Source organism: Atta cephalotes (genome assembly GCF_000143395.1).
Source record: "Atta cephalotes unplaced genomic scaffold scaffold00055, whole genome shotgun sequence".
NCBI classification, from domain to species: domain Eukaryota; kingdom Metazoa; phylum Arthropoda; class Insecta; order Hymenoptera; family Formicidae; genus Atta; species Atta cephalotes.
The window spans coordinates 645,990-662,282 of NW_012130119.1; the positions used below are offsets into that span (position 1 = coordinate 645,990).

The 16,293-nt window shown below is 29.8% G+C and overlaps 2 protein-coding genes across 2 annotated transcripts in view; one reads left to right on the forward strand and one right to left on the reverse strand.

Annotated features, from left to right (window-relative positions):
• The window catches only part of LOC105623290 (pyroglutamylated RFamide peptide receptor-like), a 62,169-nt gene extending 61,349 nt beyond the window's left edge, over window positions 1-820 (forward strand). Inside the window, 3 exon segments of the mRNA XM_012204689.1 lie at window positions 462-664; window positions 667-744; window positions 747-820. Of these exon segments, the coding sequence (XP_012060079.1) occupies window positions 462-664; window positions 667-744; window positions 747-820 (355 nt within the window).
• Window positions 821-13,729: 12,909 nt separating this feature from the next.
• LOC105623292 (RNA-binding protein squid-like) overlaps window positions 13,730-16,293 on the reverse strand; it is a 10,855-nt gene continuing 8,291 nt past the window's right edge. Inside the window, 2 exon segments of the mRNA XM_012204690.1 lie at window positions 13,730-13,794; window positions 15,319-15,390. Coding sequence (XP_012060080.1) covers window positions 13,730-13,794; window positions 15,319-15,390 — 137 coding nt within the window.

Genomic DNA, 16,293 nt, shown 5'->3' on the forward strand with positions numbered 1-16,293 from the left:
AATATATATATATATATATATATATATATATATATATGTTTATTATTATGTAATATTAATACAATAAAATATGAATAAAATAAAACAAAATGTAATATAATAAAAGAGGGAGCACCTTTCTGAATGCTCATAGAATATTCGCTGCGCATTTTTTCTTGTTTTTATATCGAAAAATTTAGTAAGCTGGAATCACTCAGGTATAGAATAATCGATACGGGATTTACATCTGAAAATTCGATTAAAGGAAAATGCGAAATTGGATTGTGTTTACGCATTCCAGATGTTAAACTGCGGATTTCATTTCGCATTCCGATATAACCGCGTGCATCCGCAGCAACGGGTTTATGAAAGTGGTTGCATAAACGTGACGTAGTTTCCGCATTTTAGCTGTTCGACGATTAACGCGATATTTGATCCGATTGTATCGAACGGTAGTCTTTAATTTAATATCTATGTTGCAGCTGTATAAACCCGATAGTTTATGGGTTTATGTCGAAGCACTTCAGGGAGAACTTCCTGTCGGCTGCCTGCGGTGGATGGTGGATTTTCTGTCCTAGAAGAGGTTACCGGGCATCTGTAACGAGAAATCCAAGTCTCAGCCAGACCAGAAGCACCAGCGTTAGGTACGTCGTGGCTCGTTATGTCAGCTCTGATAAATCGTTGAAGAGAACGAAAAAAAACTGGAGGGAGTTTTGAAATGCGCCCCTATCGATCCTTCGATATGTACCCCGCTGGTATCGTACCCTTTCATAAAATAAAATTTATGGCAATTTTCTCTAAAGCGTTTTTGAGATATATTAACCGTAAAGTTTCCTTATAATGTCCTCAAAAAGTCGCGCTCCTAATTTCCCAGCGAATCACTTTTGTAATTTAGTACGGCACAGCATATTTTTGCTTGAAAACGCAAATAACGGTAATAAATTTAATTAAAACGTAACGTTCGAGATTTTCGAAAAATCATAATTCGCAGAGTGGCTCGAATTCGAATAGTTTATGCAATTTTATGTGACGCGACCGATAAAACGTGTTAATTTGAAAATATACGATTGCATTTCTATTGAAACGAACTGCAAACTAACACTTGACAAATGGCAACAAATAACTCGAGTAATGAAATCTTTCAGTGAGAGTAACCAAAAGCACACTCTACGATAAAAGTTACGTTCACATAAAGTAGTAATTTTTATGATTGTTGAAACATGAGTGAAGAATTATGAATTATACTTTTCATTTCTGTAAACATTTTCCGTTGAATGAACGTTCACGTCAGCTTTTATAAATTTCGTGTGAAAGGATTCATTATCATATTGAAAAGTGTTCATTCAAATTAAAGCAAGTTATAAAAGAGGAAAATATATTCTCGCGCGTTGAACTGTGGAGTTCTCTATCGAAATCGCTTTCCGATTGCTACACTGAAAAAGAAGATTAGCTGCTACAGCAAATTAGGTGGCAAATATGGCATAGTATTTTTAATTGGCTGCAGCAGCCAATTTTTGATTACGTTAGCCTATCTGTGCAATATCAGTATAGGATTTCGATAAGGATTTGCTAATGCAAACAAAAATTGACTGCTGCAATCAATTAAAAATGCTATGTCATATTTTATCATCCAATTTGCTGCAGCAGCCAATCTTTTTTTTTCAGTGTATGAATTCATTTTCCGCGCGGTTTTTTGCAGCTTGAGAATTTTCAACACATTAACAGTAAGCTAAGATTCTCTCCAGCCAAAGTCCTCCGTTTCTGCATGCATGATTCAGGTGGATCCGAAACTCCTTTGGGGAGTCAAAGTCCCGAAACTCGAGCGACCCGCATCCCGTAGACCACCCGTGACACGCTTGCGGGGTTCTCAAGTTCCCCGACAGCGAGAGATCCCCCGAAAGTGCATGTGCGACGAATGTCCGACTAGGGTAGACGAAATGGAGCACGATTCGATCTCGAGGTAAACTACACGGTCGGCCAACGTCGCCATTTCATCTCGCACGTTCACATTCGGCATGACATATCGGTACGCTGCTTCATTAATCCATGCAGACTTACTCCGCATTCAGTTCCGCAGCAAATCAAAGGGTTGAATTAAGCTCCTTTCAGCTTTACTATTGACAGCTTACTTATTGATACGTGGCTCCTGAGAGTTTGAGGAAATCCAAGATAGACTTATGTATATAATCTATTCTGTATATTTCGCTCTAAAAAGAAAAGTGTAATCTCTAACAAACACAAATATAATTGTTATATAACATATAGATAAATATACATTATTTATATCTATATTATGTAGCAGTATTCATGATTTGCTGGGATACGACATAAAGAAAAGTCGTCTTAAGAATATAATACTAATTAAAAACTGTTGAATAATAGAAAAATATTTAAAGACTTAATTTCTTAAAATCGTAAAAATTACAAAATTGCTATCAACTTTTGAAATGAATTCATTTTTAAGATAAATCGAATAAATATCAATAATTTCAACCTGAGATTAATATTTGAAAATAACATCGATTCTTAACATTTTTAGTTGAGCAACTTTTAACAAATATGTGCATTAAAAATTCTATAAAAATAAATCTATAAAAATAAAATTATGCTCGTTTAATTTATAGTGTCTTCAAAATATGTTTTATGTTTTATGTGTTTAATTATATCATTAAATAACTGCATGTGAGAGATTCAGAATTGGATTTAACTTTATTTTGTAACTTATATGGAGAGATCGTTTCTTTCATTACAGAGTGTAAACATAACAAAGCCGATAATACATTTGCAAACTTACTCGCATTTACGCTTCTCAGTACACAAAGCAATGATCAAGCATTCCATTTTGTGTCTAATTTTATTAACCTTATTTATTTTAGTATCATCTATTTCATATATTTGTTATAGATTTGATTTTATTAATGCACAGAAAAAAAGCTATCATATTATAAATAAAACTATCAGTCCGCTGATATTTCTTGTTTTATTCGATCTTGCATCGCGGTGGCGTTGATCAAAGAGTGAATATTTATAAATTGCGAATGACCGCAATTCACCAATATAACGGCGCCAACTAAACTGTTTGTTTTTACATAGCAAAAATAAATCCGCAAAAAAACAATCTGAATGATGTTCTGATCTGATTATACGATAAAATCTATTGAATTCTACACGTCCGTAATTTATTTTCGAACGTTTATTAAGAGTATCTATACAATTTTTATGAACATACTGAGAAAAAAATAATTGACTTTAAATATAATTAACTTTAAATAAATTCAATCTCAATTTTTTTGTATCCAGAAAATAACCTGCCGATAGAATAATACCATAAATATCGAGAGATATAACTGTTCAAGAGCATCATATGCAGAACATTTTTCGAAAATAACAAGATAAAATTCACAGTTTCTTCAAAATCATATTTTTTAAATTGTAAGGAATATTTAATAGATCTGGCAAGTAAATTTTGGTAATGAAATTCACATTTCTATTTTTAATTACAAGTGTATATAATTAACTTTAATTTTTTAAATTTTATTTATTAAAATATGTAATGTTAAAAGTCAGAAACTGATAAGATTTGCAATTTAAAAAAAGAAAAGTTTGTGACTTTGCATCTTTTCTCGTTACTAACTTGTATCGCTATTACTAATTGTGAAATTGTGAAAGTAATAAGTTTTTCTGTCAGTTCGTAATTTGATATTAGATTTATTTGAAAATTGGAATGATCAAAGATACAAACGTATATTGAATGTTACAAATTGATTTTTATAATTTATAACATTTATAATTTATAACATTTATAACAAATAAGAGAAATATGTGCAAATTTTTCATAAATCATAATTATCGATAATTATTAAACATAGTATAACATTTTATAATTTGTAAATATTAATTTGTTCATAATGTATATTTCCCAAATATAAACATATTTTCCGCGAACATATTGAATTTAAATATAAATTCAGCTTATTTACACATTTATCTTTTTATGAATAAATGGAGTAATTCGACAATTCAGAGAATTATATCATAAAATGTTATATTATTGCAACTAATGTCGATAATATTCAAAACATCAATATGATTAATAATAATAAATATTTAATATTCGATTAGGATAACGTTTTATATGTTTCGAAACGTACTTTTTAAATACTTTACAATGATATTAAATTTCTTTTAAGATTTTTACGCGTGATGTAAGTTTCTTATAATTCTCCGGAGAAAAATACGACGAATGAAAGAATTCCAAGATGTTACAGATTCCATTTCGCAGATCTTTTCAGACTTACCCATATCGATAAGAAAGTTCCGTAATATAGTTTCGTAATCCTGACAGTCTCGTATTTCATCGCAAATATTATCATGAATGTTTGATTGTAAAAATAATTATTCGTTGCATTATTATAAAAGTAATTACAATAATAAATCTTGAAATTTATATAAATACACATTGCTTAATTATTCACATTAATTAAATAATATATATACTTTTATATGAATGTAAAAGACTTCTTAATTTTATATACATATATTTTATATTATATATATAATGTATGTATATATATATATATATATATATATATATACAAGGTAAAATTTCAAAATACAAATTTTTAAGACTTTTAAAAAAGAACTACAAAATTTTAAAGTAGGTATCTATACTACTGAAACGAAACTCAGCAAAGTAGATTAATTAAATTAAGTATATTTTATTAAGTAAATTAATTTTATAAAAAAAATTAATTTAATTAACGTTCTCTAATTCGTTTCTCTAATTAATAAAATGTGCGAGTCTTTATTTTTACTGCGCGATTTCTTACTTTAATTATTTCAAAATCTTTTTTATTGCAAGGTGGTGAGGGTTGAGGATCCCAAGGAAATTGCCTTGGGATAGGAATTAATCTGCGAGTCATTTGCTTTTCGAGCTTTGTGTTGGGGCGACTGCATCGCGCTCGCAGTTAACCAGATTTACTCATTCAAATGTAATCCTCCGCAGGACATCTCACGCGACTTACCTTTTCAAACTCCACCAGATAATGAAATTCCATCGCCACGTGTCTCATCCCGTCTCTCTTTCTCTTTTTTTCTTTCTCCTTATCCGCTGTTTCTTTTTATATTTTCGTTTGCTTCTAGATGGACCTGATTCTTTCTTCATCCTCGGACTAGATCTTCGAGGGAAATTTCCGTCAGATAGGAGACTTCCGACAGTATGACGTGAATAAAATCGGGAGAGAATGCGATTACAGAACTTATGGATATAAGACACTACTGCTCCAATTTTTCAGTCATCTGCGAACGGAGCGATTCGAGAAGATTGAATACAAGTGATAGAACTTTTGTGAATTTTGACTAGCGGATTGAGACTACTCACTGGACTATTCCGGGTAGATAACGTAAGTTACTGAATATGCTCATCATCCGTTCATTATTCTCGTCGCATCTTGCAACAAGGCGTTATTGCTTACTCTCGTGGGTGGGACAATTGAACGGATTGATTTAATTGAACAATCGGACAATCGAATATTTAAGGGTATGGTTAAATCCGTGCTAAGTAAGTGAATAAGGAGAGTGGGCAGTGTGGACACCCACATACAGTAATATAAAGCCCTATAAATACACGTATAAGCTTGAAATTGCCTGATTTAGAAATCCCGCAACGTAGACGCGCTGAAATTATTTGATGCAGGACCATTAATTTTAAGAGACGAACCAGACCTTGAAAAGATTTGTCGATGTCGATATGTTGAATGTTAAATCTTGAAATGTTGATAAGTATCCCTTTAGTCTACGGAGAACTGTTCAAGAATTATATAAGAATGACGTAGGAAATAAGAACGAAATACTCTTTCACCGTTTAGCAGCGCTAGACGCTCTGCCCGATCTTAAGAGTTTGTTCTCCTCCGTACAATGTTCACTACCTCAACAAAACTTGAGAGTGGACAGTGCATGTTTAGCTGCGAATGCTATCGGTCTGATTCTCATCCAGTATTTGTACTAAACATTGTTCTCGCGTTAACCAAAGAAAGTGTAGAATCCGATATTTGTCAGTAAATATCGCGTTATAGAAGTATGGACCAAAGTGCGTTGATTTCGAAGAAAAGTCGTTTCGACGAACGCTTCACAAATGTTTCGAAAATATTCGAAATACGTTCCAGACGCGTTATATCATAAACAATAAATAATAAGTTCTTTAGGAAACGTTTGCGACATATTTGCGTCGGCAAATATTTCTCACGGCGAGTTTCTGTGGTAGGTATATGTAATGATAATGAAACTACCAAATATTTAAATTTATATTTATATTTGTATATGATATATCTAATTTTTTTAACGTCACAAATAATTAAATTTGAGGCCATGGCAATGATGTAAAGTTTTTAGATATTCGGAAACGAATAGCATATCATTTGAAAGTTCAAGTCATGTGGCTGGAAAAATTATAATCTTATTATAATTGTAGTTAGATTAATTAGCTTACACCAGTAACTCGATGCTGGGAGCAAACTTTAGATGAGTAATCTCGGTTTGTTACTCAGGAGGATATTGCATTTTCTCTTTTTTCATGCCTTTCTTAATCTAATTAGAATGTTAAATATATCAGACTATGATTTTATCTAAAGATTATGCGTTTCGCGGATTTCTTCCGTGTCCACATCTATTCTTGGAATGCCAACGTTTTATGAACCTTGTAGTTTATAAAACGTTGGCTTTTTTCAGGGCGAAGAGCAGCCTGATGAAATGAACTGCAAAGTTCACGAAACGTTGGCATTCCAAGAATGGATCTAGACACGGAAGAAAGAATTACGCGAAACGAGTAATCTTTAGATAGAAAGGAAGTGGAAGTCTCAAGAATATTATGATTCTATCTATTATTATTAATAATATCTATTATTATCTATTGTCATAGTAATTAATAGTAAAACAATAATATAGTAATATACAAGCTAGTGTATTGAAAGACTTTTTAATGTACAATTTTTAACAGGGCCCGTTTGACAGGCGGGCTTTCGATAAGTATAAATCATTTTATTTTAAAAAACTGGGGAAATCAAGTCGCTAATCAATGTATAGAAGATACAAGTATTAGGTTGTCCGGAAAGTTCGTGCCGATTTTGAAGGAAACGCAGAAGATTTAAATTTTAGTATACATTTATTAAATTTAAATCTTTTGCGGCACGAACTTTCCGGACAATCCAATAAATACTATTTAGGTACTTTAGATTTGACGAACGTGAATATTAGTAATTCACGCGATTTTAACAATTCTGTGCTTGTCGTTGAAGATAATGTTATGTATCATAAGAAAGTGTAAAAATCTTGGACCGACATGAAAAAAAAGAAGAATGAAAGATATCAAATGTGCGACTAGCGACTACGACATTTATAGCGTATATATTGTTATATGATGTATAATATAAAATTAGGATTATTTGCATATTGTGTGGAAACAGCTTTTGTCGTTGCATCTGTATATGAGTGTGTGAATGAAAAGAGAGAATCACGAATACGTTATTAAAGTACCGGTAAGAGAGCTATGAAATAATTAATTACGTAGCAAAGTACAATTTTTGGGCATTGAAATTTTTTTGACATTATTCAAAGGGTTAGTTGTAATATCACATATAATTTTTGTTATATGTACTATCGTTTTTCTTTTGTTAAACATATATAGCAGATTCTTTTTCTACCCAATCGTTTAACAGACTGAAACCATGTAAGAATAATTTAACTGTTGGAATCATCGAAGAATAACGGTATTAAATGACAACTGTACATTTTAGAAATAAGCTATACTTGCTGTATTCGATGTATTATATGATCAACGATCGTGATAATTTGTCTATTGATGAACCTTAATGAGATATATAAAATTACCCTAATATCAATTTTTATCTATCAAAGATTAATTGCAATTAATAATCATAAGATTAATATCTATTATTTAATTTGTGTAATTCTTTATTTAATTGCGAAAAAATCCAATTCAAAGTTTGAAAAAAAAAATTTGTTGAGTTAACATAATTCTAGTTTACAGCGCATTGCCAAATTTATAATTTTAATATAATAATAATTTTATTATTTATGTATAATATAATACAGTTCCAAAAACTCGATGTCTCGAGTAATAATAATTGTGACTCATAATAATTCTACATGATATTTCCTAATTAAAAAAAAAGATTGTATTATGTAAGTAAAATTTTTCTTGACTTAATAACTTTTCGCAGGATTATCACCTATGTCTCTTTCGATTTTCTAACTTGCAAACAGATTTTTCAAATAAAGTACGAAGAGACAATATTTTTAACGTTGAGCGTGATAACCTCGGCGATGAAAGTACGATCTTTGTAGAGTAATTAATTACATATTAATTCAATCTGTACAGCAACGAGAGTTATATTTTCCATAGGATACAATGGATACCCATCTTGACGAGCAAATTAATTTAACTTAAGTAATAGCGAGTACAAACTTTACAATCTATATGATTAGACCACGATGTTGTAAACGGCTTTAAATGTTTAAATGCGTACTAGTCAACCTTCTTCTAGCATGATACTATTTAGATGACAGTAAGTATAAGATTAAATAAATGTTGAATAATAATTCCCATCTCTGTCTTAAATTTACTTAAATTTAAAGATCTCATCCCTCATTTCTGTCAAATTTTTAGGATCTGATTTTAAAATTTTACGAAACTAATTGCTCTTTGTAGTTGCGCTATCGGCTGTTGCGCATAGCTTTCTGTTACATACGAGTAGTTAATTAATATTTAACAATGTATCATATCAAGTGTAGACAATCCGGATATCCGATTAATCGAATACGTTGCCCCAAATATTCAGCGTTCACGTTTATAATTAATTATTCCGAAATACATTTATGTAGTATATTTATCACGCGGTGTTGTATTTCGTATTATCTATAACAAGATAATCAAACAGAGGAGGAAGGATTTGCTTAATGATTATTCATGTTTCGTATTGTGTTTGCATGCTTCTGCTTGCCGGTTACCACCTAATTATGCCATGCCGAAAGGCCAATGCCGCAGAGGTTCGGAGAGATAATACTTAAAATAATACACGATAGTTATTTATTACGATAATACAATATGATATTGACGGATGATGGAATAAATGCATACAATGTACACGGTTCGTATAAATCAAACCGCGCGGGATTTCATCGTAAAACGAGACGGATGTCAACAATAGCGAAGCAAATAGTCGGAAAATATTGCAGCGAAACTGACATTGATCGGGATGGAAAACCCGATTTCAGTAGAAAGAGATAATCGTCGTTTTTTGGAACAACGTGGAAATGTCATGTGACTGTACAAGAAACAGAAGAAATTGTCTGAAACATAGTACGATGATGTGAATTGGAAAAAGTAATATAAGTGATGTAGATAACTAAGCGGACAGAACAAAGTAGAACGTGCAATCCTAATTATATTAGATTATAAGGAGACACATTAGAATATTCATTAGAGCGAAAAGATGATAGGAGAGATGAAAGTAAATTAAAAAAAAAAAAAGGGGAAAAAATGGTTGTGATCGAGATAATTAAAAGTATATTTATATGCTTTTACGTAAAAATTATAATTTAATATAATTTAAAAATGAAGAAAATTTAATTTATCTGATATTGATAATGTGATAACCATAATTTGCATTTTATTAAAAATCTAGTAGTAGCAAAGCTGTACATATGTATGTAGAATTAAATCTTTAAAACATAATAGGTTGAGTAAAGTTTTAAAAATCTATGAATTGTTTTAATACGAAAAATTACAAGAATAAGCTCTCTATGAATTATTTATTTTATGAAATTATAGAACTATTTTTTAAATAGATAAATTTGTATACTTTCTTTTAATTCTCAAGTAATCAAGAATTTTTCATGACTTTTTCATGGAAATATAGAAATAATTACAAAAATGTAATGGGTATCAATTTATAAGCCGAAGTTTTAATGGAATCGAAGAATTAATCTACTAAGAGTTACGTACTTTGTTACCGAAGATTAATTGCGTTTCCATCCCTACGTGACGGATTTTGCGGGTGACATTCGATGTTTGATGGGGTGGCTTCGCCACAAAGTACGAAACGGTTGTCGTACCGCAGCCGGAGATTGTTTGGTACAAAACTCGACTATCGCACTGAATAGTAACCGAAAGTTACTATTGATCTGTCAGACCGAATACGAAATCTTGCACGAGCATAGTGTAAAATCTAAAGGATCCGGATTGGAAATAAACGTGGATTCAAATTGGATTCGATATCGATAGGCGACGCAATAATTATTGAAAATCTATTTCGGATCAACGACATTACTTAATTACATATCAAAACAAATAATATGTATTTTTGCATTAATTGCACCGGGAAGATCAGCATACTTTATATACGTGCACTAAGAAAAAAATGTAATTTTTAAATAAATCTTAATATTTTTTTTCAATAATATTAACATTTACAATAAATAAATATTTATTTAATAAAAAATAATAGTTAAATTAATGGTTCTTGTACTAAATATATATATATATACATATATTTATACTGAGTGATAAAAAAATTATTTAACATTTGAATAGAAGAGTTTCATTCATTATTTAATTTAATATTAAAAAATATTATTTAATAAAATAATAAACGAAACTATTTATTCATTTAACGTATATTGCAAAAAGGAAATATCATGCTAGTTCGCAAAGTATTAACACGCCTTATTTTTAATTTTGGTTTTTTAGTATAAAAATGCGGAACTTCTATTATTATAGAGATCTCATCCTGTAAAAAGTTGAGATGTGAAGAGTGGATAAAAATATCTTTTTATTTCTAAAATATTCAAGTGTTGGAATTGTAAAATTTGAACTAATGATAAGTAAGATAAAAAGATATTAGATAAAAAAGTGATGCCAAAGAAAAAAAAACTTGTAAAAGCTTCCGAAATATTAAAGTGCACATATTGATAGTAATAAACTTTCTTGCTTTGAACGAAACTTTATTTCTCACTGGACTCGGAAAATATCTCCCTTGAATGATTAAAATGGAATTCTACAGTGGTACTTCGTTATAAAAATTTACGATGCTGTTTTTTATAACTTCTCTGGAATGCTTTGTATGAAAATGCAAAAATCCAATATGCTAGTTTGTGATTGAAACTGAGAAATATTTATTTTTAAATCCATATATTTAGTATCCATATATTCGTATTTGCATCTCTCGCAAAAGGGATAATAAAATGATAGAAGTTTTAATTTTATTAAAGAAAATTGCAAAATTATAAAGCGTCTAATTTAACAGCTCAATCAGTTAAATGAATTTAGTTAAGATGCAATTGTCATTAACGCGAGAACATGTTAAATGAGAGAACGGACTAATCTTAGCTGGATGAGATTAATAGTACTACTAATTAGAGAGCTTGTAGCTTTGGCTCATTAATCTCCAAGATAGTGATCTCAATGACGCCTTCTCGTGTTTCGATCGCTTACTAGCCTCCGCTTTCGTGGATCAAATGTAAAAGATAAATGGAAATTAAAACTATTTAAAAAAATTTATATAACTATTGAAATTTTTTTTGTAATTTCTTATAATTTAAAACTTTTTCCCTGCCCCTAAAAAATCTGTTCGGAAAATAAAAATAATTTTATGGGAACAATAGAAGTTATATTTTCATATCTATCAAGAATAAAATATCTGCCATTAGCGATTGATAATAATTAATACATTATTAATTGAATTTTATTATCCATGTATCAAAGTATTATTCAAAAATGTTTCTAAGCTATTCAATTTTTGAATAAAATGCGAGAAAAATATTAAGACTCAATAAAAATTTTAGCTTATATAAAATTACATTCAAATAATCATTTTTTTTGTTTATTATTTTTAACTTTAGTCACATTATCTTCAAAGAAAATGTATAATTTTTTCAAACTATGTAAATCTTTATAAGAATTAAATATTAAAAGTTCGGGAAGGAAAGGAAAGCTAAGAAAAATCGCAAGATTTGAATAAATGGCTATTAATGGTTACACTAAAGAACACAAATTGGTATATATATATAAACATAATTTATTTTAAATAAACCACTAACATAAGACCATCCCTTTTAAATTTATATAACGTAATACTTTTGTGAGACATAAGATCAGAACAATATGTACTCGGACAAAAAATACATAATCCCAACATTGTATTTTCAATACAATATCGTCTGATGTACTTTAAAAATTTTATTGTGACAATCTTCTCGTGTTAGAATGAACTTGTTTGTATATAAATATAATGTACATGCGCTGTTTTCTATGATCGAGTCAAAATCTTGTCATAGCACACACCAGGTATATTAGTTTGCATATTAAGCTTACACATGTGTGTGCTACAACGATGTTATGAATCGGTAGAGCATAAGATCTTTAATTAATAAATCTGATAAATTCCATTTTATGTATGTGTCAGTCTTTTATTTAAATCTATGTGTATAAATGATGATCTCTACGTTCCAGACATAAATCTTGTGTACATGTCGTGTATTAAAAAGAAAAAAATATTAAGTTGCCATATAGGAGGTCAGAACAAAACTACAAATGTATGTATGAGATATATATTATGTACACAAAACGAATTTATTTAATCCTATTATTATATCTTACTAATAAGGAAGAAGTAATCCTTTTATATTATTTCACACGGTCGTTATAAACAGCACGATTTATCCGGTTTTTAAATCGATTTTTCGCATGCCATATAGAAACATATTGCGTGCTTACTGCTTTATAATAGTTCATTGTTCGCCGTGTTTTGTAGAAAAAATTAAAATAATCTACTATTATTATTAGGTATTCATTCACGATATACACAATGCGTGCGCACGTGCACGCAAATGTTTTTATAAGTTGAAAAAAGCAAGCGCGTATATGTATATACAAAAACAAAATCAACAAAATATTATTGGAACGGTTTCTGTAAAATTTCATGCTGTTCGAATCTTGTTTTTCTGAATATTGGCCGATGTTGATACATATTGAATGGAATGATTGGACGAGTTGTAATGTGATTGTAAACGGAAACCGCGGCTTGCGATACCTGAAAAGGAAAGGAATATATTAATCTTTTAATTACTCGTATTGCATTATGCCATATATTATACAAATCAATTTGTTAAAATTAATAAAGTATAGCAAATGAAACATGGACGGAGCATAGCAAATGAAACATTTATTTGAAACAGAAATAGAAATGGAATGGTTAACAAAAGTTGGCATTAAAAAGCAGCAACGTGTGAAATATGCAAAACGTAGAACAATAATTCCAGATAAAAAGCTATTTCGAATTAAGAATTACAAGAAAAATACAAGCTTTGGTTTTATTTAAAAATTTACTTAAAAATTTAAGAAAGCTTATTCCTAATTGAGTATAAGTAACTGTTCCTAAACAGATTAAAAAAAAAAAAAAAAAAAAAAAAAAAAAAAAAACAAAAAACCAAATTTCATTTTTTGTAACTATTTTATTTTGTTTAAAGTTATGATTTTAGATTCTTATAAAGAATACATAATTTATAAAAATCTGTGCATTATTTTTTTAAGTACAAAATTAAAGTTATTTGTGCACATTAAAATTGGGTAATTTAGTGCAGAGATGGATGTAAGAGCATTAGGAGATTGGACAGTGACTCACCGGCAGTTACAATGCGAATTGCATTGCGGTCATAAATAAGGAGGATTCCTTTATTAATAGGGTTGGTGCCTCTGGTTCTGACGAGCACCCCTTTGCTTGCCACCGTAGCCTGAACCTCCTGAAACACATACCCACATGGCACTTTATTAGTCTAATCGTCCTAGCTGCATCACTTGTTTATCTTTATAAGAGATTAAGCATATAAACTTATGTATAGAAACTGTACATAAAAGAAACTGTCAAATCGCACAAATGCTTTAGAGAGTAATTAGATATAGATAAATATAAATGTAAGAGAGAAAACTATAGTATTATCTATGTAGAGGCTACAGGCTAAGGTAGTAAGCTGCAGGCTGTGTAATTTATACTTTCCCCTTCCTCCATATCTCAAGCTCTAGCGACAGCTAAATAATATAGGATAACGTTCCATTGGATGCGAGTGTTAAACGATTCTATTACGTTTATAAAAAAAACAATATATAAAATACAGTATATATAAAAAAAACTGCTATATCTCCATGTAGAAAGAGAAGTTTTTAGGAATATTCAAAGTTAATCAAAATATTATATATATTTCATAAAACAATTGAGTTACGTAATAATAGTTGATAATATTATGTTTTTAAATAAAATTCACTGACCTATGGATATTATAAGTCAGTTGCAAAATAAATGATAAAAATCGATAATCGCAGATAACTTACAACAAAGCTGTCCAAAATCGGTGATTTTGGCTTGAAATCGAAAAGTATTGTTATTCATATTTATTATCGTTTCTACTTCTTTCTTCATTGCTTGTTGTAGCGTTTCGGAGCTAGTTTAAAATCGTTAAAAGTTTTTGACCTGTGTCTTTCATTGTTTAAAAGTATTCTGTTATTTATATTTTTTTAATTAAATATATTATGAATAATAATATCTTATATTAGGTGTGGGAAAAAGTTCGTGGCGTTTTTCCCGTTAGATGTAACGGGAAAAATGCCACGAATTTTTTTCCCACACCTAATATTATTAGTAATAGAATACTTTTACTTGACCATAGTGAAAGACCAAAAAAAAAGATCAAAAATTTTAACGATTTCAGTTGAGATCGAGTGTCGCATGCTACGATAAAACAGCAATGAAGGAATAGAGGAATGATAATAGGTGTGAATTCCGACACATTTCAATTTTAAGCCAAAAAACACTGATCTTAGACAGCTCTGATTTACAACATAATAATACATAACTGTTACAATTTGCTTCCACGATATATATATGTATTTAGACATAATTCGAATGTCTTTTTTTATGCATGAAATTATCGATATAAATTATCCCGAAATGTTAACTTCTCTTCTATTGCATTCATTCATATTTTTCACACATACAACACATATACATAATATATGTTACATACAACACATTTTCCATTTGTTGAACAAATAGTTACAAAGATAGAAAAAAAAAAGGAATTTAAATAGAGGACAGAGGAATAGAACTGAAGAGAATGAGATTCAGTTTAGAATAAGGACAGATGAATGTAGTTACTGCATGAGAAAACAGACGTAGGCGATAATTCAATCGAAATGTATGCCACTTAAAATGTATAACGATATGGATGGGGAATATATAAATATAAAGGAAAGGACGCTACAATGCGTACCTTTACCGCGTGCGCCACCGCGCCCGCCACTGTAGCCACCGTCGTAATTACCACTGCCATATCCATATCCGTCTGCGTTTCATGGAACACACGGTATAAAGAAACAAAGGAATCAGTTATCGATGTATATATCGATTATTCATTTCCTTTTACATTAAAAGGAAAAATCTATGCACGTGGCGCGCAAAACAAGAAATGTGTATTCACTAAAGATTATTTTGTATAATTACACATCTAACAATTATTAAGAAAACACATGTCTATGAAATGTGTTCTAAATACAATTTGTACTGTAACGCACTGTTGTAGTATTCCATATGAACGAAAAAGTTATACTTTCCAAAGGATTTTTTCATTCAATTTCTGATCGTTAGTGTAGTTTTAAATTTTAATATTATAACACACGTTATTTTGAGCAGTATGAATTCAGAAATGGCATGCATTAAAAAAAAACAAAAAAACAAAAAAAACAAAAAAAGATTTATCATGCTAAAAATGGCTGTATCAGAAAGAACATGCACATAGTTAGAGAAAAAAAATTATACAGCACATCCCGACAAAAATAGCGAAAAAAATGAAAGAAATTAATAAAAAATATTTTTTATTTAATAGTTAATTGTAGATAAAACAGACATGTAGATGAATTCACGCTTGTATCCTTTATCTAATAATTCGATTTTAAAAAAAGCATGCCGTGAAAGTAATCTTAAGTCATATGAGATACAAAAGTAGTACATTCTCACTTCCATAAGAGCATGTGTTTAGCCTTCGCGATTTTATTGCAGATGAGATGATCATTGGAAAAAACATGAAATGTCATGCGTGAAAAATGTGGCAGGATTAACAGCTAACAGGATTGAAGGATACAATCTTACAATGATGTCATATATAGCATTTCTTTAACCCAATTGCAGTTTTTAGTTTTAACGATTACTTATATAAAAAATAAAGCCCTTGATCCATAAATAAACATAG